The 25,573-nt window shown below is 42.1% G+C and overlaps 1 protein-coding gene across 1 annotated transcript in view; it reads left to right on the forward strand.

Moving 5' to 3' along the window:
* Positions 1-5,943: 5,943 nt before the first annotated feature.
* Positions 5,944-25,573, forward strand: part of ubl3a (ubiquitin-like 3a) — a 44,774-nt gene continuing 25,144 nt past the window's right edge. Inside the window, exon 1 of the mRNA XM_079566947.1 lies at positions 5,944-6,565. Within this exon, the coding sequence (XP_079423073.1) occupies positions 6,539-6,565 (27 nt within the window). The 5' untranslated portion in view covers positions 5,944-6,538. The remainder of the gene's footprint in view (positions 6,566-25,573) is intronic.

The following is a 25,573-nucleotide window of genomic DNA, read 5'->3' on the forward strand; positions in this document are numbered from 1 at the left end:
GAGTTTGGACCACTAATTTAAATGTAGTGGCTTTCTCTTTCATTGTTTGCAAAAAAAAGATAATAAAAAAATATCAGGTATAGGGCCTTTAATGTTTGATGACTTGTGTCCATGTAGATTTCCTCCAGGCACTTTCTCCTACAAGGAACACATACACTAGGGTCCCAGGGTGAAAAAAAATGTTAATCTCATGTGACTTCTTGGTATATAAAGAGAGAGATAATAAAAACTCCTCCTGCCCACTCAAAATTGCAGCACAAGGAGTAACAACTTTTTCCACCTCAGGATATAGCTAGCGCACGTAACAACAAACAAGCAGTCAGCCCCCTCCCACTGAGAGCAGATCAAAGATAACATCTACTGGCCCAGTAACACATATTGTCGGTGGAAACTAAATACATCTGTAAGTGCGGGGCCTACTCTGTGTATGTGAATACGAGCAGCCAAAAGGTGACAATACAACAGCGAGGTTTTAAGAGTGAGGGGTGGAGCTTCAAACCGCGATGTGGAGGTGAAAATTGCCCAATAAACCCCTCACTACCCTCCAGTCTTATCCAAACACTCAAACAGCCACTATCAGCAGGACAGTGTACAAATCCAGTGTATGTTTGCTGTAGCCCGTGTGGGACAGGTGGAGGATTAGGGACCCCGTTACAACTACAGCTAGAGGGAGATAAACCAGGCTTATGGAGTCTGATCTAAGCCAGGGTTTAGGTTTGGAGCACCCTGCTCTGGAGTATAACAAAACTGACCAATAGGGTTTTGGGACAATGGGGCACAGATGAAACATACACTGTGCTTGAGTAATGCATGAACACTTTTTGAAAACATGATTAAGCGTAAAAGATAGTTTTCTTGTGTAAAATTGAAAGGCATTTTGTTCATTGCTGATTGTTGTATACAAGCCGTAATTATTAGGGCTGGGATGATACACTTTCGTCACGATCTGATTCGTATCACGATATCTGGCACTGATGTGATACGTCTTGCGATACAGTAAGTAATTAAGATAAGTAATATGTTAACCTTAAAATGAGTAAAAAGTCATGTGTCCAGAGTATAAACCGAATGCCATTTGACATTTATTGAAGTGTTAGGACTGAAAAGCGCGTTAACACAAAATGTAACTGTCACTGGAAAATAAAGAAGTGCGTGTTAAAAATACCTCCAAACACAAGTATTGAAAGTATAGAGATACTTGTTGAAGTATCAATACTTGGTAGCGCGATCCGGTAGTTTGTCTCAGCCCCAGTAACTAGTAAATGAGTAATAATGTTACAATAGTGGTTATAACTATACTATACCATAATCAGTAGAGTAAGGATGTACTATATACATTGAAGATGGCGGCCGCGACACAACGATCTTTCACCAAAGAAAAAAAAAAAAAAAGAGTGGGAAAAAAAAGAGTGGTGCGCACTGAATGGGTGCTGCTGCCCGATGCTCTCTCATCGAATGCAATTTCTCCATCTGTGAGATCAATAAAGTATCATCTTATCTTATCTTATTTTATCAATCCTCCAGCTGGTAGTCCTAACTCCTCACCTCTCTATAACTCTCGCTCTATAACAACACAACCTTTCCTTTTCAATCTGTGTATAAGTGATTATTATTGTGAAGCCCATCTTTTCTGTTTTGTTCTTGGTACACTATTTGCTACAAACAAAATGAAAAAAGGAAAACAAGTAATCTACTCATCAAATCCAGCAGACTAGACACCAAACGAGACATGATAATAGTCAGCAGTGTGATTCTGACTTCATTCGGGTTTACGTTGTCAACATGTCCACTGTCTATTCTTGTCCATGTGCAGTGTTCTGAGAGTAATCATCTCGGACGCTCCGTCCACAGCCGCCCCATAAGCCCCAAATCCTGTTTAAAACTTAATTGAATTGAGGACAGTGAGAGTGGAAGATAAACACAGAAACGCTCCAATTATAATATGGAGAAAATCAAATCATGTAAAAATGATCATTTAGTTGATAGAAAAACATAAACACTAACCTAATTGTTTATACTGCAGTCTTTTGGGTGTAAATGAGCATGTCTGTTGTTTCGGTCACTGCCCTAAAGGTGTAAGCAGCTTATCGGTGCATATGGCTTAGAGGCTTTCAGATAATATACATATTGGCCAATACTACATCGTTGGAGTTTTTTTCCACCATAAAAAGTATTGTATTGTATAAGCTTTTTTTTATGTATTTGTTTTTATTACAAAATTTACTTTTGGGGGCTTGGTATAACGTTGCTAACACACACAAAAAAACCTGGAGTAGTCTTTTGCATCTGTCATGTAGGTTTCAATCCTGTTTACATTGGTCATTTCTTCTTCTACTGCTGAAGTGCTTTGATCTGTATTTCCTGGATTTTGATATGTAATAACTAAGACCCGGAATTTGCAGTATAGTATGTATAGGCAAAGCCAGGCAAGCTGTGTTTTGTGTATACATATATATGTGTGTGTAGTATAGTCCTTATTTTTACAGTTATCACAGTTTGTTTGAATGCTGTTGGCCAAAATGGTGGCTTGTATTCTGTTTAATACATGGCTAATTTCCAGTGCTGTCAGCAGAGGGAGCTCCAAGCAAAGCAACGCATAAGTGGTTTAAAGGGATAGTCCTTACTTGTCAAGTGCCTAAAAGCAGGTATAACCCACAAATATTCATACGTCGATATTTTATTTATTGAGCTAAAACTAAATATTTATATTTGAAAAAACACCGTTATTTCAGGATGCGATATCGGCACATCAATAGCAAAATCACTAAACTGGAAAACTGTTCATTAGGCTTATAAATAGTAAAATAAATGACAGTCTTTTAACCCTGTTCTATCCTCAAATGCGATAATTCAACACTGAACTCCCTCACATCTTCCCCACAAAGTTTATCAGACTCCCTCTCTGAGATCGGGCTTGTTTAGTGACACAGACAAGCACCAAACAACACAGTGTTGTTCTGTAGATCAAACTACCACCCCTCCCTCGGTTTGCCTCCTCATGGGACAGGCGAAGTTGTTTCCTCATACGGGGTGTGTTGTGTTGCACTAACCTTTAAGCCGCAGCGTGTTGTGTTTCTGAGAATAGCGGGTGACACAGAGCATGTTAATAATGGGACAGGGTGTTGGTGGGATCTGCTCCCGCTGCTCCTGCCCACATCAGAGGTGATCCGACATGTTTGGATCTGCCCTTCAGGAACTCCACTGTCCAGTCACTGTGACACATGGGACAAGAATAGGTCAAATGATGCATGTTGGTGAAAGTATATTCTGCGCTCTGGATTTTAAAGTAAAATAGGTAGCATATTGAGTGTTTGTAACTCCTTTGTGATGTCCTGGCAAATACCTAATTCATAATTCAAAGCATTTACAAACCTTTCCTAAATATGTATAAGCACAAAAAGATGCTGTATGTGTTGCCATAGTAACAACTGCGCACCATCCCTGTGACTGGTTAAGGTCAGGCACAAGTGGGTGATGGTTAGGGTTCAGGAACACTTCTGTGTGGTCTGTCTTCACCTTTATAAAGTGGTGCATGAATGAGAGTTGAGAGGCTTACAGCCAGGATTAGAGCTTGTTTTGTCTTTAAACAAATGCCCTGATTATACTCGATCAGCAGACCTTAAGAAAAGCATCGGTAAAGGTGACACAGCGCTTCAGATTTCACCGAGCCACACCATCACTGAGCCGGACGAAAGTTCGGGACAGACTACACCGGGTCCCCTCTTTCACTGGAGGTGATACAGCACAAGCACTGCACAGCTTTAGGTGTCAGTAACTAATCTTTAGTGTTGCCTTCAGGCGCATCTGAAAACTGTGAAAACAGATCACTGTGACTCTGAAAATGAAAGAATTAAAGAATGTGTGAGTGAATGTATTTCAGTGCTGGTCCCGCAAATAACTGTCCATTGTCCATTGTGCACAAAGTCAGTGGCACAAGACACGACCGCTGTGCTGCTGTAGGAGCAATGCATGAATGAGAAAATGTTTGAAAATACTTACAAATGAACAACACAAAATTACAAAAAAACTGCTGTCCCAAGAGATCCGCCTTTTCATTTTATTTTTCTAGATGTAGCCCTGAGCAACACACTGAGCATTTTGGCCAAAATAATGCATTCAGTTTGTGATGCTGATGTTACTAGAAAATGGAATATTAATAAGGGCCAGACATTGATTATTCATGGTCCATGTAGCACGTAATTAATGATTTCTGACCTTAATTTACTGAAAACCAGGTTGAACATAATGCACATTCACACCTCACTTGTTTGTCCTGCACAGTCTGTCTGCTGTTATCTCTACCCCCTCTCCTCGCTCCACTCTCTCTTTATGGCCTGGAGATTAGGTGGTTAATCCCGTAGATCTCCAAGTAAAAGCCACTCCTGAAGCCACAAAGGATTTCCCCCCGTCCCACCGAGAGCGAGGGGACAGACATGGTCCCGATACGCATCTTGAAACCTCAACAGGAACTTGGGCCCACACGCATCGAGGGCAGCCACGCACTTAACCAAGGACACACATAAAGGATATCATGTTACATATGTATTAGATGGGGACTATAAATAGCTTTGCACCATATTGAAGTAACATTATGAAGCTGACACGCATGTCCCCACTGCACTTAGCCCCCACAGCAGTTTGCCAGTCGATAGTCTTGTGGCCATTACATGTATTTTAGTGTCAACAAATGCTTTTGGGTTTAACCAGGCTGCAGCAGATTGACTGGTTTATTGATTGGAGGGTTACTGCTTGTCTTGTAAAATGACTGGAAATAGAGCAACTAAGAGAGTGACTGAGTATTCGAATCAGAGTTGCAGTAGTGAATATTAAATATATTAAATATAGATATAAAATATGTTTTTCATTTTTTTGTTTACAGGTATAGTAGTAATAATCCATCAATAACCCACATTGATGGATTATTACTACTAACCCATCAATGTGTCTGATGGGTTAGTGGTAATATGGTGATGGCTTCCCGAGGACCACACATCAGTTCAGATGCCAAACCACCATACAGCATGTTGGTAGTTGTACGTTTTTTTTTAAATGAGTGCAACTCTACCCAAGAGGAATCTCTAAGTGATGAGTTGATTTTGAGGGATGTCATGTCCTTGCCTGTCCTCCTCTGTCTGTCTGTCTCTTACTCATTCCTCCGCTCGGCCTCACACTTTCACACACACACTTCTCTGTGCAGTGTGCGCCCTCCAGACCTGCCAACTGCCGCCATGTTCCCAAAGAAACTCGTCAACTCCATCAGAAGGGAGTTGTTTACCTGGAAATGTGACGAGTGGGCCTTCAGAATAAAGCTGAGACTCGAGGGCCAGGCTTATTTGAAAGTTTTCTGGGCTAGTTCAAAGATGAATCTTAGTTGTATATGATGATGTAAAGATTTAAAACTAAGCCCATTACTGCTTTTGTACAACCTCAAGTTCTCAACAAGGTTTCAGGCTCAGAAATAATTGCATGGTGTTACTAGATCACACAGGCAATTAGCGTCAAACCATCTTTGACACCAGCACTGTCGGCTTGGAATATTTCTCACTCTGACACTTTGTAGCCACACTGCCCTTTCTGCTTTTCTTTGGGGACTACTGGATTTTCAAGGGTCGTGGGGATTGAACCACCAGCTGATCCAGATAAGAAATGGCTATGATATCTTGATCTTATTGACAGGATGATTTCACTGGTTCTAAATCTTAAAAGGATCCTCATGAGTGATTCGGCCTCAACAAAAAATGTTGCTTTAGCCAAGTCAAAGAGAGATGAAAGGCTGTCTCGTGTGACACAGACAGAGATTCTAATGTGATTCCACTTTAGCATTTGTGACTTAAAAAGAAGAAGAAAAAGCAACATAAGTAGGAGTAGTAGTAGAATAAGTAATCCTTTCACTTGTCTTTATTTTGAAGGGCCTGGCCGGAAGCTCCCTGTCCAGTGCGCACAGCCTTGCCGCTTGTTGGATGAGGAGGAGGATGACAGCTGAGCGGGTCGTGAAGGTGGAGTAGCGCAGCCTCTCGCTTTAACCACATTTCTCCCAAACTCCTGCTTTCCTCCGGAGCGGCGGGACGTCTCTCCACGGGTCGCTGTCGGTGTCAGCCCGCAGGAGCTGCTCTCCTCTCCGTGACGAAACCCTAAACAGCTGGTAAACCCCCGGATATCTTTCCTGCCTTTTTTTACGCACGGAGAAAGCGAACCGTGCTTGGATGTGTTAGCCGCGGTAGTACAGTGTTGCTGGGGGGTTTTCGCATGGCGTAGGCACCTTTTTCCTTGGAGCAGGATACTCTTTGGCGTTGGGAGGGACGGAGGACGCCCACAAACATTAACTTACAAACTTCAAAAAATCCCGATGTTACGCGCAAGAACGACATGATTGTGCAATAAAGACGAGGAGGAAGTGCTGGTCTATACCGCAGCCGTGCACTAACCAGACATCTCCTTGGGTTTCCGTCTTCAAAACTCGACGAAAGACCTGTGAAAGACGGAATATATTCTCGTACTTTGCTCGAGTGAGTGATCGGACATTGAAAACCCCTTCAGAATGACGGGCAGCACCCCAGTGGACATGGTGAGTTCATTAACTTTATCGCGCTTTTGGCGTTTATCATTCACAAAACCGCGAGAGCCAGATCAGGTGTCTCCACTTTAATTCACAGAGATTGTTCTTGGCTCTTGCCTCTGTGATCATGAATGGGAATTGCGTGTCATTTACGTCCTTCTTACGTTTTTAGTTTGGGTATTTCACTTGTCCCAACTCGAGCCTGCCTTCTTGTTGTTGTTGTTGTTGTTGTTGTTGTCTACCTAACCAAACCTAACCAAACCTAACCAAACCTAACCGAAGTGCGCACGTAGATTTTCCAGGTTTCCATTATGGGCTTCCTGGTTAGCGCAATGTCAAGTCACTTTATGGCCCCGTCATAAACTCGCCACTTAACAATTAGCTGGTCAAAAGGGCAACAAGGGATGTGCGCTCAACCCATGCCCAGTGAGAGATACTGTGTGACATGGATGGTGTGTTGCCTTTTATGGAATGTGTGTGATAAATTCCCTTTTGTCTTTGCTGTATTGTTAACAGGAATCCAAAGAGAGTGATTTTGTGGTTGTCACTCACAACTTTTGCAAAGATGTGGCTATTGATTAAGAAATGAAATGGTGTCATAGCAGCAGCCTAATAATGTTGAGATGTTGGTATAACAAAATATCTCCAAACTTTTGTGTGATGGAAGCCAATGAGAAAATGCAAATGCTTTGTGTCGGGAATATACTTAAATAGACCGGACACACATTTTTTGCACTTCTTTCTGTAACCGATGAAGTGATTTCTATATCTACTCGCATCTTGCAACACACTGTCTAATTCCTGTTGATGAAGAATGACACAATTTCCTTGTAAACCCAATAGTGCAACCTCTTTAAATTCAACCACAGTTTGACTCACGCAGTTCTTTTACTTCTCTTTATACAGCTTTGCTCTTATCAAGCATAACCTCCTCTGCTCTCTTTGACCTACTGTATATTTTGTGCTGACATTTTGTAACCCCCCCCCCTTCCTGGTGGGAGACAGAAAGCAGACTTTGGAGTCAGGAGAGTATAGGAGTATAGGTGCTCTTTATGCTTGGCTTTTAATGCCACAGTGTCTGCTAATTGCACGCTGCTACAACCCCATTATGTCATAGTCACTGATGTAGAGGTGCATTAGAGGTTGCCAGGCTGCGATCTCCGGCTCAGAACAAGTCTTTGAGTGGGAGACGCTGCTATTTCTCATGAGCACATTGAGATTATTGCCTTTGTCATGATCTCATCGGTTTGCCCACTTGAATTTATTTAAATGAAGCAGAACGGTGTAATAGTGGGATGGTAGTTTAGCATGTCCAATGACTTTTATATCAAGACAAATATTTATAATGATTTATAATAATGATTTTGACTGAGAATTGGGAAAACTTTCTAAACAATGCATTCTCAGTCTCGGAAATTAGTGTAGAAAGGCAAGTCAATCTGCTATGCTTAGTCAAGGACCTCAGCCATTATGATTAACTACTGCTGTAATAAGATAAATGTTTCTTTTAGGTTTATGCTCAAGTCCATGCCTTACAGACAGCTAGTATCCACTTGTTGTTGTTCTTTATGTAAACTCTATGTAAAATCACCTCTAGACAATGCTTACAGTAGTACAGTATACAATATAGACCTCTGAAATGTCGTGATGTCCTCTTAAACCCATACTATATTAGTTACTTTATTATCCCTGTACCTCTTAGTCTGTACAAACCGGATCATTTCAGACTTCCTGGACGCATTATCGCGACTGCCTGACACATAAAGGCCCTGCTGTTCAGAGCCCAGAGTCAGGACTGTGAGAGGCGATCCCTGTGCGGACAGTCAAATGAGGAGGTTTTCATCCCCTTCATCTTTACATTGACCTGAATGAGTTCTTGAAGCAATTATGCCAGATGACAGACGCCAAACTACCTGGGAGTGCAGGGAAGAACGGCTCATTTTAGGATAGGTTTTCTATACCTAATCTGTAGGTGAACTAAAACAGCAATGGGGAAAATAAGCCCCTCTCTTTCCTATTTAGGACATTTGCTCACTTTCTCACTTGTAAAGCCTACACAGTCTCTTCAGTTTGCTGCCTTTAGAGAGAAGACTGAGGAGTCCTACAGGCCAGGTCCAGCCGACTGCGAACCGCTTTATCCATCAGACTGATAGGAAGCTGAACTATCCTTCCCTGACTCCCTGCCCATCACCTCATCAAGACTAAACTCTGGGAAATTAGGAAATAACAGTGTACATCGTATCTTTTGACAGTTTGCACCGAGCGATTGAAAGTAAGCGAATTGAGAATTATGTGGTGATTGATCATATCGATACCTTAAAACATGTGAACTACAAAGCTAACTGAATAGCTTATATGGTTCGAAGACAAGTCCACCAGTGTAACCACATGAGACTATTGAAGATGGATAGAATCATGAACTGGAGCTCCGAGGATCAACTCATGGTTTTGGAGAGTGGCCAGATTGATGTTTTGGACACACAGAGGAGGGATAGTGATTAGAGGGATGTTGAGGTATAAGCTGCCAGACAGGAGGTTTTAGAGGTTGACCATTAAGGAGAATTCTTTGTAGTCGAGTTTGCTAAAAAAGAAATAGGATCTGGTGGATGATTAAAATGGCGTCGTCAACGTATTCTGACAAAGCTGATGTGACTAACTATAGCATAAAGCAGCCCATCTCGTTGGATTATGCCGTTAAGATGCACTTCTTTGTTGCACGTAAATCCTTTAGCTCTATTTGTGGAATTTCATAATCTCAAGCTCAACAACAATCTCATCCACACTTGTTCTGAACTCTGGGTATCACTGGTGGCGACATGTGCGTCTTTTGTAGGATAAGTCCGACATCCGTTAAAGTTCTTGTAAACGTATTTTAGACCTACCCCCAATTATGACGCCAAAATAAAAAAAAAAAATCAAATGGTTGCTTCTTCAATCTGCTGCAGCGTATTGTATGTCACATGTAAAGTTCAGGAAAGCATGGTAATAACGATTCTCTTTAAAGAGCCAATTCGAAAGCCATTATTTTCTTAAAGGGCTCTGTCTTTCCTCTAGTTGAAGTAATTGACAAGCCTCTAGCGGAAACATAAAGGTCACCGGCTGGATGGGGAGGAAGAGACGCTCCAGTCTTTTCTCCAGTGAAAACACTACATGGTTTTTTTGTATTGTGGCTTACCTCGATCCATACGTTAAACAGCTCCTCATGTGAACACAGGAAGTATCCGTTTCTCTGATGTCGGCATAAGCCCGTCCGGTGAGGCAGAAATCAGCTGCAGATGCACATTGAGTGCTTCATTTGTGCAACATGGATGACTTCTGCTTTCTAGAGTCATTTATTTGTTAAATGTTTTCAAAGAACACTGCATCACTGAGATATATTTCCTGGATACTATATGTTTTATTGATGTATATTTATAAGTAAGCCTTTTAATGAGCATGTTCTATTGCAACATATTCTCGGTTCGAATGCAAAACTGTCTCTTTGCCTCTCTGTGTGCAGTTTGCATGTCCTTCCTGTGTTCGTTTTGACTTCCTTCTGGTGCTTCGGGTTCCCCCTAAAACATGCTCAAATCCTCCAGCTGCTCAAGTCAGATTCTGACTCAAGATCTGGAGAAAGGTCCTTGAGCTTTCCTCTGCCCCGTGTGAGTTATGGTTCAATATGTTAGGGCTGAACGGTTTTGGAACAATACAAACTTCAATTTCTAGCCTTGTTTACTGAGCTCTAAACCTAAAGCCAAAATGTTTCCAATGTGGCAAACAGACAAATCAAACCCTTGAATCTAAACCTGGCTCTATCCATTATTCAGATTTTGGTCTTTTAATTTTATCTTCAGCAAAGGTTTCAAATTGATACAGATATGTAAATGTTTTCCCCGTTGACCTGCAGTGGCAACTAGTACTATGTTTAATGTTGAACCCTTATTGCTTCCCCTTTGGCTTGTTTAGCCCGGTTTAGTCTCAGCTTGTGTGCCCACAGACTCCTAAAAGCCGTGTATAGGGAGAGCTGGAGTAGGAGGAGAGAGTAACGCTGCTGCCAAACATTGTGGGTGAATGAATGTGCGCGGAAGAAAAGGCCCCGGACCAGTCAGGCCTCTTGAGATTGGAGGGTGGGATTTGTGTCTTTCTTCGGAGTAAAGAAGAAAAAAGGGAAAAGAGCGAGCGAAATGTTTGGGGGGGTACAGCGAAAGGGCACTTTACCACAGGCTAGACTCACACAAGTGCTGACTGTAGCCAAAATGGTCCCCAATGGCAGTGGTGGTGGTGGATCTAGCTTCAAATCTCCAATCGGGGAGTGAATGAAGCCGATAAGATGGCGGAGAAACTGTTCCAAGGAGCAGAAAGTGTCATTATCAAACGCATTGAGAGCTGATATGTCCTCCCAGCACAGCGGGACAGAGACAGGTACGAACTTAAAACACACAGATTTAAGGAGATAGAGTCAAGGTGGGACTGTCAGACCAGAAGACGTGACGTGATCAAATGGGATGATAAAACTGTGCTGCCTTTTAAAACGAATACACACAAATGAAAGGCAAAGTGAAGGATGTTATAGTTGTATTGTTTGTGTAAGCTCTACAGGAGTTGTCCATCTTTATATTCCAAGAGTAGTTGAGTAAGAGACAAAAATAAAAACATAATGTCTTTTCTTTCTTCCCTGACTCTTAGCTGTGTGTGGCAAATTAACATCTCCGCGCCTGTCAGAGCCGCAGTCCATTTCGGCGCCTCCTGGGACTTTCAGTGACACGCCCACACACGGGGGTCAGAGGTGAAGGGTCAGGGAGGGGAGGTCATACCGCCTGCTGTCCCGGGACAATGGGGAAGCGGCGGGGGATGCCTGTTGGGTTGGAGGGTGCCGGTGGACCGTAGCTCAGCAGATCTCAGCGGTCACAGAAGAGCGGGGTCAGAGATGCTGATGGGGCTGACTGAGGGGAGAGGAAAGTCTGACTGGGCTGTTTTACTGAGGTCTGTGGACAGGAGCTGGAGGGTAACGCTGCTTCAGTTACTTCATTAAGTGTATTTTTAAAGGCACAGTTTTGAGTAAAAGGCAAAAACATATAACTAGGAGATTTCTCTTTTTAAATATTCCAAAATTCCATACATTTAGGTTTTGTAAAAAGGCATTTGATAGTGAAGTGACTGTAGAGTTTGATGTAGTGCTGTTGCTATAGTGCTGTACTTTTGAGGAGGGGTCAGGGTTTACTTCATTATTTCATCTACCCTTCGTATTGATGAAAGAAAGTCACTAAGCAGAATGAACAATTATTTGGCAGGTGTCCTTGGGCTTTTTCAGTGTTCAGTAAGGGGTCCCTGGTTCCAAAAAGTTTGAAAACTATTACACTATACTTTGGCACTGTTATCAGTAACAGGCTACAGACAGAGTACAGTACAGTAAGGGCCTGAGGGTGAAACAAAGGGCGAAGATAACTACACCTTCTACTGCACAACTACTTTAACAAATGCTGAATTAATTATGTATTCTACCAAACAAAGATACAGAGACATGGAGAGGTGCAAAGTGGTTCAACAAACCATAAATATATAACGTAGATAACAGAGAATGCTAGCCATGATGCTCACGCTTAAGAATGACTTCTGTAACACAAAGTCTGCTTTTTAACTGAACCATTTAAACAGCAAAAGGTCTATCACCTCGATGCCGATTGGTCCATTTAATTGGGATTAGACTTTTATAAACAGGAAGTTTGACCATTCAACATGAGTGAAAAAAGCGTCACTATCTGCTCACCTTATGTCTGTGTCTAGTGTGGTAATTTTGCCAAGGCATGGGTAATGAGTCAAAATGGTCGCTGTATCCCATGTCTTCTCATTTGAAGAGATCAGTACAGGACGATCAACATGCCGAAATAAAATTGCTTAAACTGTCTGCCCATTGGTTGCCCCTGGCCTTGTAGAATGCAGTGTTAAACATAAAACCTGCTCACATTGGCTTCCTGTGCACCTCCAGCTCCTGTACAGTGCCCAGCGCCATGTGCTGTGATTCAGCCTTACATCATGTTCACGCTCTGTGTGCCAATGTACGGGTCCCGACACTGTCACATGCGTCGCTCTGAGCAGAAGGGACGCTCGGTCTTTGTGAAGGTACAAGCCGAGAAGAGTTTGTCTTTCAGGAGGTCATGGCAGGAGGCGGGGATGCTGACAAAGTGTAAGGCCTACTGCTACATCCCTTCATCGATATTTGCATATTCCTGCCTTCGTTAGATTGTTCAACTGTTTTATTATTTTTTTCCCGTATTGTTTAGAACTTCAACCATTCGCCTGTTTCCAAACACAATCAGTGAAATTCTGCTGAGCTCCTCTTAAGTTCCCCTTGAAACCTCTCAAACAGCAGTGACTGAGTGGAGCAAATTGTGTGTTCATTGGCGGCTGCTGGTTCGGGCGCTGCTCTGTCAATAGCGACGGGCAGAGGTCCTGTGTGATTGTGTAGCGCTAATTCAATTGTATCGATGCATGTCTACAACACCAACGGGAAGTCCTATTGAGAACCTGTCAGCCATTGATTTCTTATGCAACACTCGCTTACATTCTCCTCTTTGTTCATGTGCCGCTCAATGTGACACGAGCAGCTTAAATTGCAATCGGGAGGCGCAGTCACTATAGGAAAAAACATACTACAGAGGTTGATTGTTTTAGTGAAGTGTCATGGAGTAATGCGTAATTTACTGGTTCATCGTTGCAAATCACCTGTCTTGAAATATTGCATTTATTTATAGGGCATTTATGTTTCTTGTATCGTAAATTACCTGTAGATTTTTGAAAATGTAGAGCCCAACTAAGGCACTTCATTGCAAGTCTTTAAAACAAACTTTCCTATATTTGATTTTTAAGTTATGCTGTGGTTTCCCCCGTATATAGTGAAATTATTTTAATTCCCAGCGGTGGATATGAAAGTAAGAGCAAAGAATGTTTCCACTTGGACATTTTTTCCGAGCTTATGTCCCAGGTGGTCTTGTGAAAAGGGTGTAGCCTATACATAAATAACATTTCAACTCCACCTGGTCCGTTCTTTTGTTGGTTTCTGATCTGCTTAGTGTATAGAAGTTGAGTGGTTAGGTCCTCGGTGAGACGTGCGCTGAGAAAAGCCTGTTTGTTGGACCAGGGGTTTTGGAAAATCTCCCTCTGTCTGCAGCCGTCGGCGTTGGCAGGTACCGCTCCACTCGGGACAGGAATGTGTTTAACTTTGGGCTCCTTTTTAGAGAAACTATTGATTCATCTCCAAACTCCTTCAGCTGCACTGAGCCTCTCGTTGAGAACTGATCCACTAAATATTAAAACGGCCCCGACTGAGGTTTCCTAGTCTTAATCCCAACACTACTCCACATAACAACTTAACTTTTCTTTTTATGCCTTTTAACTGTCACTACTAGACTCCTGAGTAAAGGTCGACCAATGTGGGTTTTTCTAAGGCTGATTTTTTTGGGGGATTTTGGCGATGCTGATATGCTCGACCAATGTTTTTGGACGATTTTTCCAAATGTCTTTTCTATAATCCTGTAAAAACATAAATACTTGGTCACTCCAGCAGTGGCCGATTTTATTTTATTACTTTAGGTAAACAAATCATAGTTTCTGTCCCAGCTTTGATTAGTTGCCGTTGGCTTTAGCATCCTACCGTTAGCATTAGCATACTGTTGCTAGCCGTGGCATTTTGCACAGCGATCAAAAATACAATTGCGGAGGTTAAAATTAAATTGTCCAGGTTCTGTGCTTCAAAATGACAATCGGCATGTCTATATTGACAGAGGTTTAGTGAAACTTGTATTTAACAAACTGTAGCCAACCAAGTTTCATCGTAATGTTTATCTGTTCTCTATCACTTTCGGTCCCAGAGATATCGGCTTTTTTTGGTGCATGATTGGCCAGTAGCCGTTGTAAAAATCCCTGAATATCGGCCTGAGGATATATCGGTCGCCTTCTACTCCTGAGGCATATCAAACCTAATGTGTGGACCCTATATCTTATATACAATGATCTTTGATTTGTTTAACATTGGTGTAGTGTTTTACTTTTGCTCATCGGTTGATGTCGCTGAAATGTTCGGACAAGAAGGACCTTTAGAGATTTTGTAATATCCACATGACGCTCAATGATTCTTACTGTTCTTACTGACTGTTCATGAGGCAGGTGAAGTGTCTTACCTAAGGACGCATAACAATTCCCTAATAATATGAACATGTTTTATGTGCGGCAGCCAGCATGACGTCTGTACAATACAATAGGTGAGTCAACATTTTTTCAAACACAGGTCATTATTTGCATTTGTTCCCTTCAATATCCCAGTGTGTTGTGACCAAACAGACCTGTACTTTGTTCTAATGGCTCCACACGCCTCTGCTGCCTGCACATGCTGCCGGTGTGAACATTACATATTGGTCAAAGACGTGGGCGTTCGTGACTAATCTTCAACTTCAGATGATGCTGACGTGTGACGATCTAATCCAGCCATTCCCCCCCCCCTAACTCTGTGGCCTATTCTGTCCTTGGAATATTACGTGCACCAATTTGCATAAAACAAGAAGCTGAAGCACGACCTGTTCTTCCTGTTATGCGTGACTATGAGTGACGTGTTGGCTGTTGGCAAAGTTACTCCCACTCGCTTTGACTCGGGGTCCACAAAACAGAGCGTCCAGAGCGCCATTGGCCTCAAAGCTGCTTTATTTGGCCAAGTTATCTAATGTTCTGAAGCCTCTGTGAGATTTACCCTGTGGTGTTGACTTCTAATGAAAGGAAATAGTGGAAATATTCATTAAAAATCCCATTAGAGTTAAATGTTTTGCCCAAATATGTTGCTGGCGCTTAAATGTCCTTGTGGGGAAATTCAGATACTTGTTTGTCTTAATACACATTTTAATCGTATTTCTATTATTCCTTATGCCTTTATGGAAGTGTTGGATGAATATTAAAAGGTCTCTTGATAATAAATACATTTTCATATTATGGTTCATGAAAATAGATCGACCTCTGACTTGTACTTCAAACTCCAAACCAGGTGCTGTTACTGCGACTGCCAGACAGCCGGCTGAAGTGACCCAAATCTGGGTGTTTTTTTTGCCCCTTATTCGACCTGTATCTGATCTTTTCATCAGTCTGAACAACACAGATCGGATTTTTTTCAAATGTGACCCAGACTGCTTGGATATGCGATCCTAAAACTGATGCGCATCTGACTTAACGACCAGGTCGCGTTCACCAGACCTACACACCATCGATTCAATACAGCCGCAAACAGCCGTGCCTTACTCCACGACGATTTTTGAGTTTGACCAAAGTTTGCATTACATTTCTACTAATTGCCCAGCTCTACTTATGGGTCCCACATCACTACTTTTCTTCATAGGCCTTTTTGAATTAAAGCTATGCATCTTATGGTAGTGAGCCTCAAAATGACTGACAGCGCCTCTTTATACGTGTCTTGGTTCTGTTCAAAGGCTGCTTTGAGGAACGTGAATGAGGAGGAGAAACTGGAGCTGCAGAGGGATCACAGAGCAGACTGAAGTCATTGTGTTTCAGGAAGTAGACGGGCCCGGTTTGTGGAGATACACAAAATAAAAGGGCTTTGAAAACACTGCTCACGTTTTCTGGGCCTATTATGATGGAAATCTCATGCTGTGTGATGCTTATATTAGATTACAAGAACAGGCTACTAAAACAAGTTAATGTACAACTTTAATCTGCACTGCACAACTAACTAGACTAGAAAAAGTATTGGCATAGTCCTGACCTCGCAATGGTAATGGTAAAGGTGTTTAATCCTGCACTTCTAGTTTATGGCTTGGTATCCAGTGCTTCTCAAACTTTCCACACCAGGTACTACCTAAAAAAAAATCTCTCTAAGAACCAGCAGTCTTAAAAAATGACTATAGGTGAAAACTTGGACTGAATGAGTGTGACAGTTTTAGAAACAATGTTGTATAACCTGTAGGGGTGTAGCAATGCACCATGCCACGGTTCAATCTACCAAATATCATAGGAAAAATATTGTCGCTTCCCGGCTATGAAGTCCATAAATTCCTAAAATAATTACAATTCATGTCTGATGCATTGTAGTCCTTGTGCTCAGTGAAAGCTGATCAGTTTCTGTGTAAATAATCGACTGTATTGATTTCGGGTTTTGAACCAGCATTAATTGCATTGACAAAACGTGAGGCTGTTTCGTTGCTGCTGGCGCTCACGCAATGTCAGAGGAGCGTAGCTTCCATATGGTCTCACAGATGCCGCTTTCACACTCATTATTCAGAGCAAATGTAAAGGAAAACCACTCGAATGGACCAAATGAACGGGATTTGTCTAAACTAGGATGAACCTTTAAGCAATACCAGGCCTGAACTATAGGACTACCCCAAGGACTAAAACTAAAAAAATGGTGAATCTGTGAAAAATGAGCTCCGATTGCCTGTGTGTGTGCGCACTAAGGGACACATTTTTATTAAAACACATTGCCACCAGCACAGACTGTACAAGTGCATCAGACCTAGAGTAATCTGTCCCCTCCGCCGATGCGTTCAGGGACCTCTTTTATTCTGAGCTTGTGCGCTAATATCAGAACACACTGTGCTGCTCGAGGGGACAGTCCGAGAGCACAGCTGTAATAAAACGGTCCGGTCTGGGACGAGCCAGAGACTCTTGCGTCTTTTCATTGTATTATTTTCTGGCCTTAATGAATGTTAGCGTTAGCAAATCAAGATTGATATTTGACAGTGACATAGCCGTTATTATCCAATTCTATTTGAGTCTCAACCAAAATGTCACCAGACTAATTTGTCATTTGAACATGTCGACCAAAATGCTGAATACAAAACACGAATAGGAAAATGTTCCATAAGAGAGCCATCTTAAATTACCGTGGAATTTGTTTCGATGCTATCTTTTTTAACAATATTGGGACTGCGTGATTGGCTTGTATGGATGTCTTTGACAGTATATGACAGTGTTGGACAGCTGCAGGACGTTTCTCTGAAGCAGGTGGACACTCTGAGCTCATCTTTAAAATAACTCAGTTTGACGTTGATGGATTTGACATAAACTCGCTGAAATAGGAGTCTGTTTTTATCACGGCACAGATGCAATAGCACCGAGCAGCAGCGCTGGCAATTACCGACTTAAACGCATTGATTTTTCCTCATTATCTAAAATGGACAGCTTATTGGGCAACAGAAGAAGTTGTTAATAAGATAATGTTATACAGGTAATAATTAGACGATATATTAACATTGCCGTTGTATTTACCTTCCAATCTTCATGTCATCACTTCTTCCACTGACCTCTCCTTCTTTTTGGTAATTTCTAGCTGATTCAGAGTCATGTATTTGGGGAAGTCTCTCCTATTCTATGTCATTTGTTGAAAATCTTTTATTGCTTAAACACCAGTGAGCCGTGAATCCGGTCTAGCCCTCCTTAATCCAGGACATTGCGACAGTGTCATGTAGTGGCTGTGTTGCTCAATGGCTGCTTTGACTTGCAGTTCTGATGAAGCGAAACCAGCACTTGCGCTGTGTTTTTTTTTGTTGCATTTTTAGGTGTGTGAAATCTAGAGCGAGATTTCTCGGTTCCGGGGCAGACCAGAGAGGAAGTGTGGAGCGCATGATAAGAGGAAAACAGAAGCATGCCGTCTTGCTGTGAGGGTATATTTGTCCTTCATGCCTTCGTGCACACATTTGCCTTTGCACTCGGACTAAGAATATCTATAATGATCCTGGTCATGAGTCTACTACATGTATGAACCGTATCTCAATCTGTTTTATTCTTTTTCTGGATTAATCTAGTTCAATGCAGTTTTGCCTTTACTTCTGCTTTGTGGGTGATCTAATATTCAAACCTTTTGTTTCAGATTTAGCGTCTTCTTTTTTTTTCTTTCCCCTGTTTTGGGAAGCTCGTCATTATCTCACTGCCTCCCCACAACCTCCGCATCAGCAAATATGCCGCTATAGTTACACTTAATTGCACATTTTAGTGAAGTGGTTTCTTTCGAAGGAGATAATTTTGTTTAAATATATAGTTCCGAGCCGAGGATCAACACGAGCCGACTGCTAAGTGACTATTGTAGGCCAGCCGTGCGTGTTTGCGGGAGACTTTTGGCTAACTTTAGATGTATCCAGTCAGCAGCACTTTGGCGCGCTGTGAGCTATTAGAGAGAGATGGGGAACTAATCCTTTTTAATTTTTAATTCAAACATTACTGTCCCGTAGTGTTTCCGCGAAAGGATTGTGTCCAGGAACTGACTTCCTCTTTGAGCAAAACATGCAATATTTTATAGAAGCGCTTAATGTGTAAACAACTGTGTGACCGGTGCATTTCAGGAGTTTTTAATGTATTTTTTATTCGTTTTTCGAAAGCTGTTAGTGATTGGATTGAAAGGATGAGCAATAGTCTGCCAACAATATACTTCATAGGCTGTTTGTTCCTTATTCTTATGCATGGATGAATTTAAATGTCATGTTTTTTCTCCTCTGGTCTCGGCAGCTCCATCACGTGTTGCGTTGAATACGTCACATTACGTCCCTCTGGATGGTCGACTGGAGTATGTGACTGTATTGTTTTGCTCTGCTCTTGATTGGGTCCCAGTCGTCCTGTCGCTTCCTGTTATTGCCTGTGTCCCAGTGAGGAACCTCTTCCTGTTCACACAAACCTAACAAACAGCTGCTCTGATCTGCACCAAGACAGCGACAAGAGAGCCCTTTGAACCCAGGTTTAAGGTGAACAACTTAAAGGGACACTATGTAGCTTTTTATGTGGAAAAAAAACTCTTGATATTTGTGCATATTTGACCTTTTAGTGACTCAGTGGCGTTATGTGTGCAGCGTGGCACCTTCGCTTTCCCTCACAGTGGCCTCTATGATGCTCCAGAATCAATCGTTTTGGGATTTCTGGCCAGTTTCTGGTACAAACCTTGAAAAACAATTGATCCTGTGGCGTCATGAAGGCCACTGTGAGGGAGAGCAAAGGTGCCATGCTGCACCCATAACGCCACTGAGTCACTAAAAGGTCGAATATGCACAAATATCAAGAGTTTTTTCCCCCACACATATAAAGTTGCATAGTGCACCTTTTAATTATTGTTAACTTGAAAGAACAAAAAATTCAGCATAACAATTAAAAATACACACACACGTAGGACATCAACTCCATCTGCTTAGGCTTCTAAATATCTGGCCCCTTTAAGTTCACCTTGTTATGTCTAGGCCCGGAGTGACCAACCCGTCTCGCTCTGATGATGTCATTATGAAAGCCGTGTCATAACTCACTCCTGGGACAAGAATGTAAACAGTCTGCAGCAGCACTGGGCCTCAGCGCCAGTAAACATGCCCCTGGTGCATCATGGGGTTGCTTTTTTGTATGTTGTTGTCGGTAAGAGTTGTGATTTGAGGGGAACAAGGCTAATTTACTTTTTAGAAATTTAGGAAACTTTATCATAAAAAACATGCATCTTTTTTTTTTTTTTTAAAGAATTGCTGTTGCCTATAAATAAAGTAGGATTTATACATATAATAATTAAGACAGTTTGTCACGTTCGGGAAAAAATGGGGTCACTGCTGTGTGCAACGTTGAAGACCACCAACACCAGATATTGTAAATACTAGTATACTTCTTACTTCTTACTTGTACTACGTCTAAATACTAATCCCTCGCACTGTTGAAAGCTTATAGTATCATTGCATAATGTGGAGAAATCTATAGCCTAAAGTGCTGCACGTGATAGAATGAAAGAGCAAACACATTATGGCTTGGAGTCACGGCAGAGGCGCATTTACAGCTGACCCCCATCAAACGGACTATTGCCCTCAAGTCCACGCACGTGAAACTGTCTATAAAGAGCTGAATATCTGCTTTTGTGTTGAAACTGAGGACACAATTACTATCACTATATTTGGCGGGGCAATTTGGGAGGACCGTAAATATTCTTCATGGCTTTCAATGGGCTTTTGTGGGTCTAAAATGGGATGTAATTGGATTAGAGTTGGTCTCGATAAGTCGTATTGAAACAGTGCATTGTTCCTTTCGTTATGCATGGATGTTTAATATTATGGTCTGATAAAGAGGACACGGACCAGACGGGACCAGGCCTAAGGCTACTGAATGAAAAAGGCAAAGTATTTTGAACCACAAAAAATACTGTGGTAAACTAGGCACAGGTGGCTGAAGCTAAAGTGTGCATTGCCATTTACCCAATAAAAACTTGTTTCACTTCATTTTTCTTCATCTTTGCTTGCTAACAATGACCGGTTTTACCCATAAACTTATCCATGTCAAGGTGAATGTAGTGTGTTTTTGTTATTATTGCAAATCAGGGCTTTTTATTTACCCATGTGTCGAACAGGAAAAAGTGCAAGCTGTTACAAACAATGCTCCTGTGGTCTGTGTGCCTTCAGCTGGAGAGACCACCAGGAAGTGGAGCTATTTGTGGGGGTGCACGGAGCGGGACAGAGGCCTCACAGGGGTGATCGTGGTCGGGACAGTGCAGGGGCATAGCTGCGGGGGGGGGGGGGGGGGCTTTTCTTCAGGGGGTTCCAAATGGCAGAGGTCAGAACAACACGGGAGCAGGAAGCAGCTTCCCTGTGATGGAGCAACAGAACAGATCAAACGTGGGGAGGACATGATTAGAGAATCTATCATTAAAGGCGTCTCTCAGGGACCAATAGACCCCGTGTCCCGCCAGCACGCACAACATCTGTACCTTGTATCAGGACGTAATGTGTACAACTTCTCCACAATCTTAAGCCATCACTATTTTCAGGTTACCATATTTGCCGGACTATAAGTCGTTCCAGAGTATAAGTCGCATCAGCCAAAAAATGTATAATGAAGAAGAAAAAACAAATAAGTCGCGCCACCCTGGTGCACTGACAAACCTCTCTCGGCAGCACGTTGTTCAAGCACCCATTAGCAAACTCGTTCCTCTAGCTGTGACCATCTAGCTTTTAGCCCGCGATTAGCCTATTTTGTTTCCCTCATTGCAGTAAGAGTAACCTACGCTCTTCGCCAGTCCCTCACAAGTTTCTCGCTCATTACAAACTTTCTTTCTGCTGCTCAATTACCGTTTTATTTACAGGAGTAGCAGATGCTGTTACACAAGCCTAGAGCGCCCTCTCGCGGCTGTCATTGTGAAAATAACAAACATGTGACATTATGTATTTTGATATAAGTTGCACCTGAGTATAAGTCACACCCACAGCTAAACTATGAAAATAAAGTGTGACTTATTGGTTATATAGGTTATTAACATCTAATTGCTATTTTTGCATGTGCTCCTTTTAAGTAGCGCCTGTAATTTCTAAACTTGTCGAAGTTTTCCCAGCCGTTGCATGTTTTTGTGCAATGCTGTGGAACATGGCTGCAGCGTGCCGACTTTTAGACCTCATCGAATTCAGGGTTTTCACTCATCCTCCCTTCCACATAGTGTTCTTTCTCTGGAAAATGTATCCCTTAAAATATTGCCAATGCCAAACCTGTTTGAGTTTCTGTTACAGTTTTCTCCCTTTGTTAGTAGCTGCGCACATCACGACGCACATCTTTTCTGTTTTACAGCCTTGTATCCTGCCCGACTGTAAAGCTCCTTGTTATGCCCCTCTGTATGTCATTTCATGGTTTTCGGAGCGAGGGTCCCGGTCTAGACGCTGACTGAGGGATGTGCTGGAAATCGATTTGGACCGTGCGAGAGCAATTTCATGTCTCTTCGCGTGTCTTCAAACACCGCCCCCTCCCCCCGCCGCTGTTCTCATGTCCCACACGTGTATGATAGTGTGCTGTACAGCGTATAGCACGTACTCAAGGGTACTCTGTCACCCCATTGGCGTCCTTCCTCTGCTCGCCTCAGTATGACCTTGATTGTTCACTTTTGTTAAGGCTCAGGATGCCTCTCCTTATTGCTGAACACCCCCACTCCTCTGTTAAACCCCCCCAGGGTCTTGCTTCCCAAGAGTCAGCATTTCCCTTTAATGTCCCGTAGAGGGAAAACTCTGTTATTACTGCCATGGTCACTGCACACGGCTGGTATCACTTCTGCATATCACCATTTCTAAAGATTGTTTTGTAATGGCATGGCATGTTTAATTATTACTTTTTTTTGTTTTGTTAAAGTGAGTCTACAATATATCTAGAGCAGCACAACAACAAAAAATATGAAATTGCTATTATTGATTAACCAACTGCATTTTCTCCAGTTTGGCTTCACCCAAATCTAAAGAATACAGTGTAACGGAGCTGGAAAACTGATCTAAACCACTGTTTACACATATAATTTACCATATAATTCTGATCAATTACCACAAAGGGAAAAATATGAATACGATTTCGACAAAACAAACGAGAAATGTTGTTGGTGCTGATTCAAGACACCATCTGGAAATCTCACAAGAATTTTGGACTACACGTGAAATTGCTCCCAAGATGCCTACTCCACCCACACGGGCCCAGTAAAGCAGGTTTTTAAACGTCGTCATCGTCCTCAGAAAAACCCATCTTCTCTTTGTTTTCCCGTGTTGTTGTTAAATCTGGTTGTGTAAGAGTAGTGACTTTATGCACAGGATCCGCCCCGACTCGGACAGATGGTGCGGACCTGTCTCCATGTTAAACTCTTGCAGATGTCCGAACACGGTGTACTGTAGAAACGCAGATTTTGTTCTTGGCCTTTGCTGCTCAAAACCCGAGTCTAAACGATGCAGTCATGGTTTCAAACGGGAGGGTGGTTCTGGGGCTCAAATATGAAGGAATCTGAAGCAGGCACGTCGTAATGAAAGCACCAGAATCCTCAGTAATCACAATGATCCAGGGGGAGAGATTTAGAGATCTGGAACTAGAGAGTTTGCTTTAGCTTGAAGGAAAAACTTAGGAAAAAAAACAACAGTATTTACCAGACTATAAGTGTCACTTTTTTTCATTGTTTGGCTGGGGATGCGACTTATGCTCAGGTGTGACTTATACATCAAAATATATAATTTCACATGTTTGTTATTTTCACATTGACAGCCAGTATAAAGTAAAGTAAGGCGCTCTAGGCTTGTGAACCAGTATCTGCTATTACTGCATCACTGAAGATTGAAAAAAACGGTAATCGAGCAGCAGAGAGAAAGCGTGGAGTGAGTGAGAAACTTGTGAGGGACTGGCAAAAAAGCGGAAGTTACTCTTATTGCAATGACGAAAACAGAAAACGGTAATTGCGGGCAAAAAGCTCGATGGCCACAGCGAGAGGAACGAGTTTGCGAATGGGTGCTTGAACAACGTGCTGCCGGGAGAGGCTTGTCAACGGTGCAGTTACGCCTCCATGCCCAGATAGTTGCCAAGGCTGGTGCAACTTATATATGTGTTTTTCTTCTTCATTATGCATTTTCTGGCTGGTGCGACTTATACTCCAGTGTGTCTTATAGTCCGGAAAATACTGTAATTGTTTCTGGTAGATATTGAAATTTGTTTGATGCATACACCTTTATCTTCTGGTTTACAAAAGTCGAAGATGTGCTCGTACTTCACATCTAACGGTCATAAAACTCAAAAAATATCAACCGTATTCTCATAAAACGTTGTTATCCAAAAACCTAAACAAGTGGAAAGACATCTGTCTGTCATGCTTTGCCACTTTCTCCAGTGAGCAGTTATAGGAGAATGGGGAATGGCTTCATCCACCCTTTCACTCTGGGACATGTAGAGGCATGTTTCAAGCCTTTTCTAATTTTAGGGACTTGGAGTTATGTGCGTACTTCACACATCCATAATATTTTGTCTCATAAAGGATGTCACCAGGAATAATGTGCATTAGATCAGGGCAATTAAGCAAAATCACAATCTCTACTTTTGTCAATCTCAATAATTGTCATGGGACTTGATAATCGTCAGGTTTATTTCTTTGGCAGAAAATGAACCTAGTTTTGAAGTTTGGATGAGACAATGGACGACTTTTGTGCCTTTGATGAAACTGCAGGAAATTATTTGTTTTTGTCTGAGCTGAGGTTTGTATAGAGGGTGTGTCTAAGTTCATGAATCGGCTACATGTTGTTATGAAAAAATTAAATCGAATCGGAAATGGATCAATATGATAAAAGAAGCCGTGATGTTTTTGCCATATTGTCCAGCCCTAGTGTGAATAGCATAGGCGCTGCAAAAGTTACACTCCGCTCCATATCCAAGCGCCTGTGTGCATACCGTTGCTCCTGTACATAAGTTCATTTGAGGTTGTGAGGCACATCTTCGGCGTGTTAACCTCATCAGGGCCTCAGGTGTCAAGAACGGCCATTTTGAATCATGAAAGACACTGAAGCGAGAAGACGCGGTACAACACGCTCCTCGTTCTCTGCTCTCTGATCTTGTGGAGAAGATACGGCTGTGATCAAAGTCCTATACCTGGCACCTGCCACGGAGGAGAGCAGCGTGACACGGTTTATCTGTGAATGTGAGGGAGGAGGTGGAGATGCAGAGGCGTCTGTTTGTGAAAAGGCAACAGCTGATGAGAAAACGTGACAGTATGAAAGGTGGAATTCTTTTGACAGCACGTGGTGAGGCTGAAGGAGAGCTTTGACAAGTGGGGGAGTGCCAGAACAAAGAGACCCAGATTTATTGTAGCTCAATCGCTTAAATCAATCACTTTAACTCTTACCCCCCGCCTTAACCGAGCACATTTTCTCCAGTTTGGTTTTACCCAAATCTAAAAGCTTCTCGAAAAAAAGCGTCAAAATAGCAACGAAAATGCGGATGAAAGCACAATTAAAAAGTGATATAATAAAAGCTACAAAAGAGCCACAAAAAGCAACAAAGAAGCAACAAAAGATCAACAAAAACGTGCCAGAAAAGCAACAATAACACAATGAAAAAGCAACAATGACATGACTAAAAAGTGACAAATAGCAAGAAAAAAAGCAATGAAGAAGGCAACAAAAGATGACAAAAACACGATTAAAAAAAACTTCGAAAACCAGACAAAAAAAAAAGAAAACCAGACAAGGAAGAGACAAAAAAAAAAAAAATCGCAGCGACAATGCAACTAAAAAGTCAATATCACTTTTGTAGGTCTTA

This window comes from Gobius niger, assembly GCF_951799975.1.
Source record: "Gobius niger genome assembly, chromosome: 11".
NCBI lineage: Eukaryota > Metazoa > Chordata > Actinopteri > Gobiiformes > Gobiidae > Gobius > Gobius niger.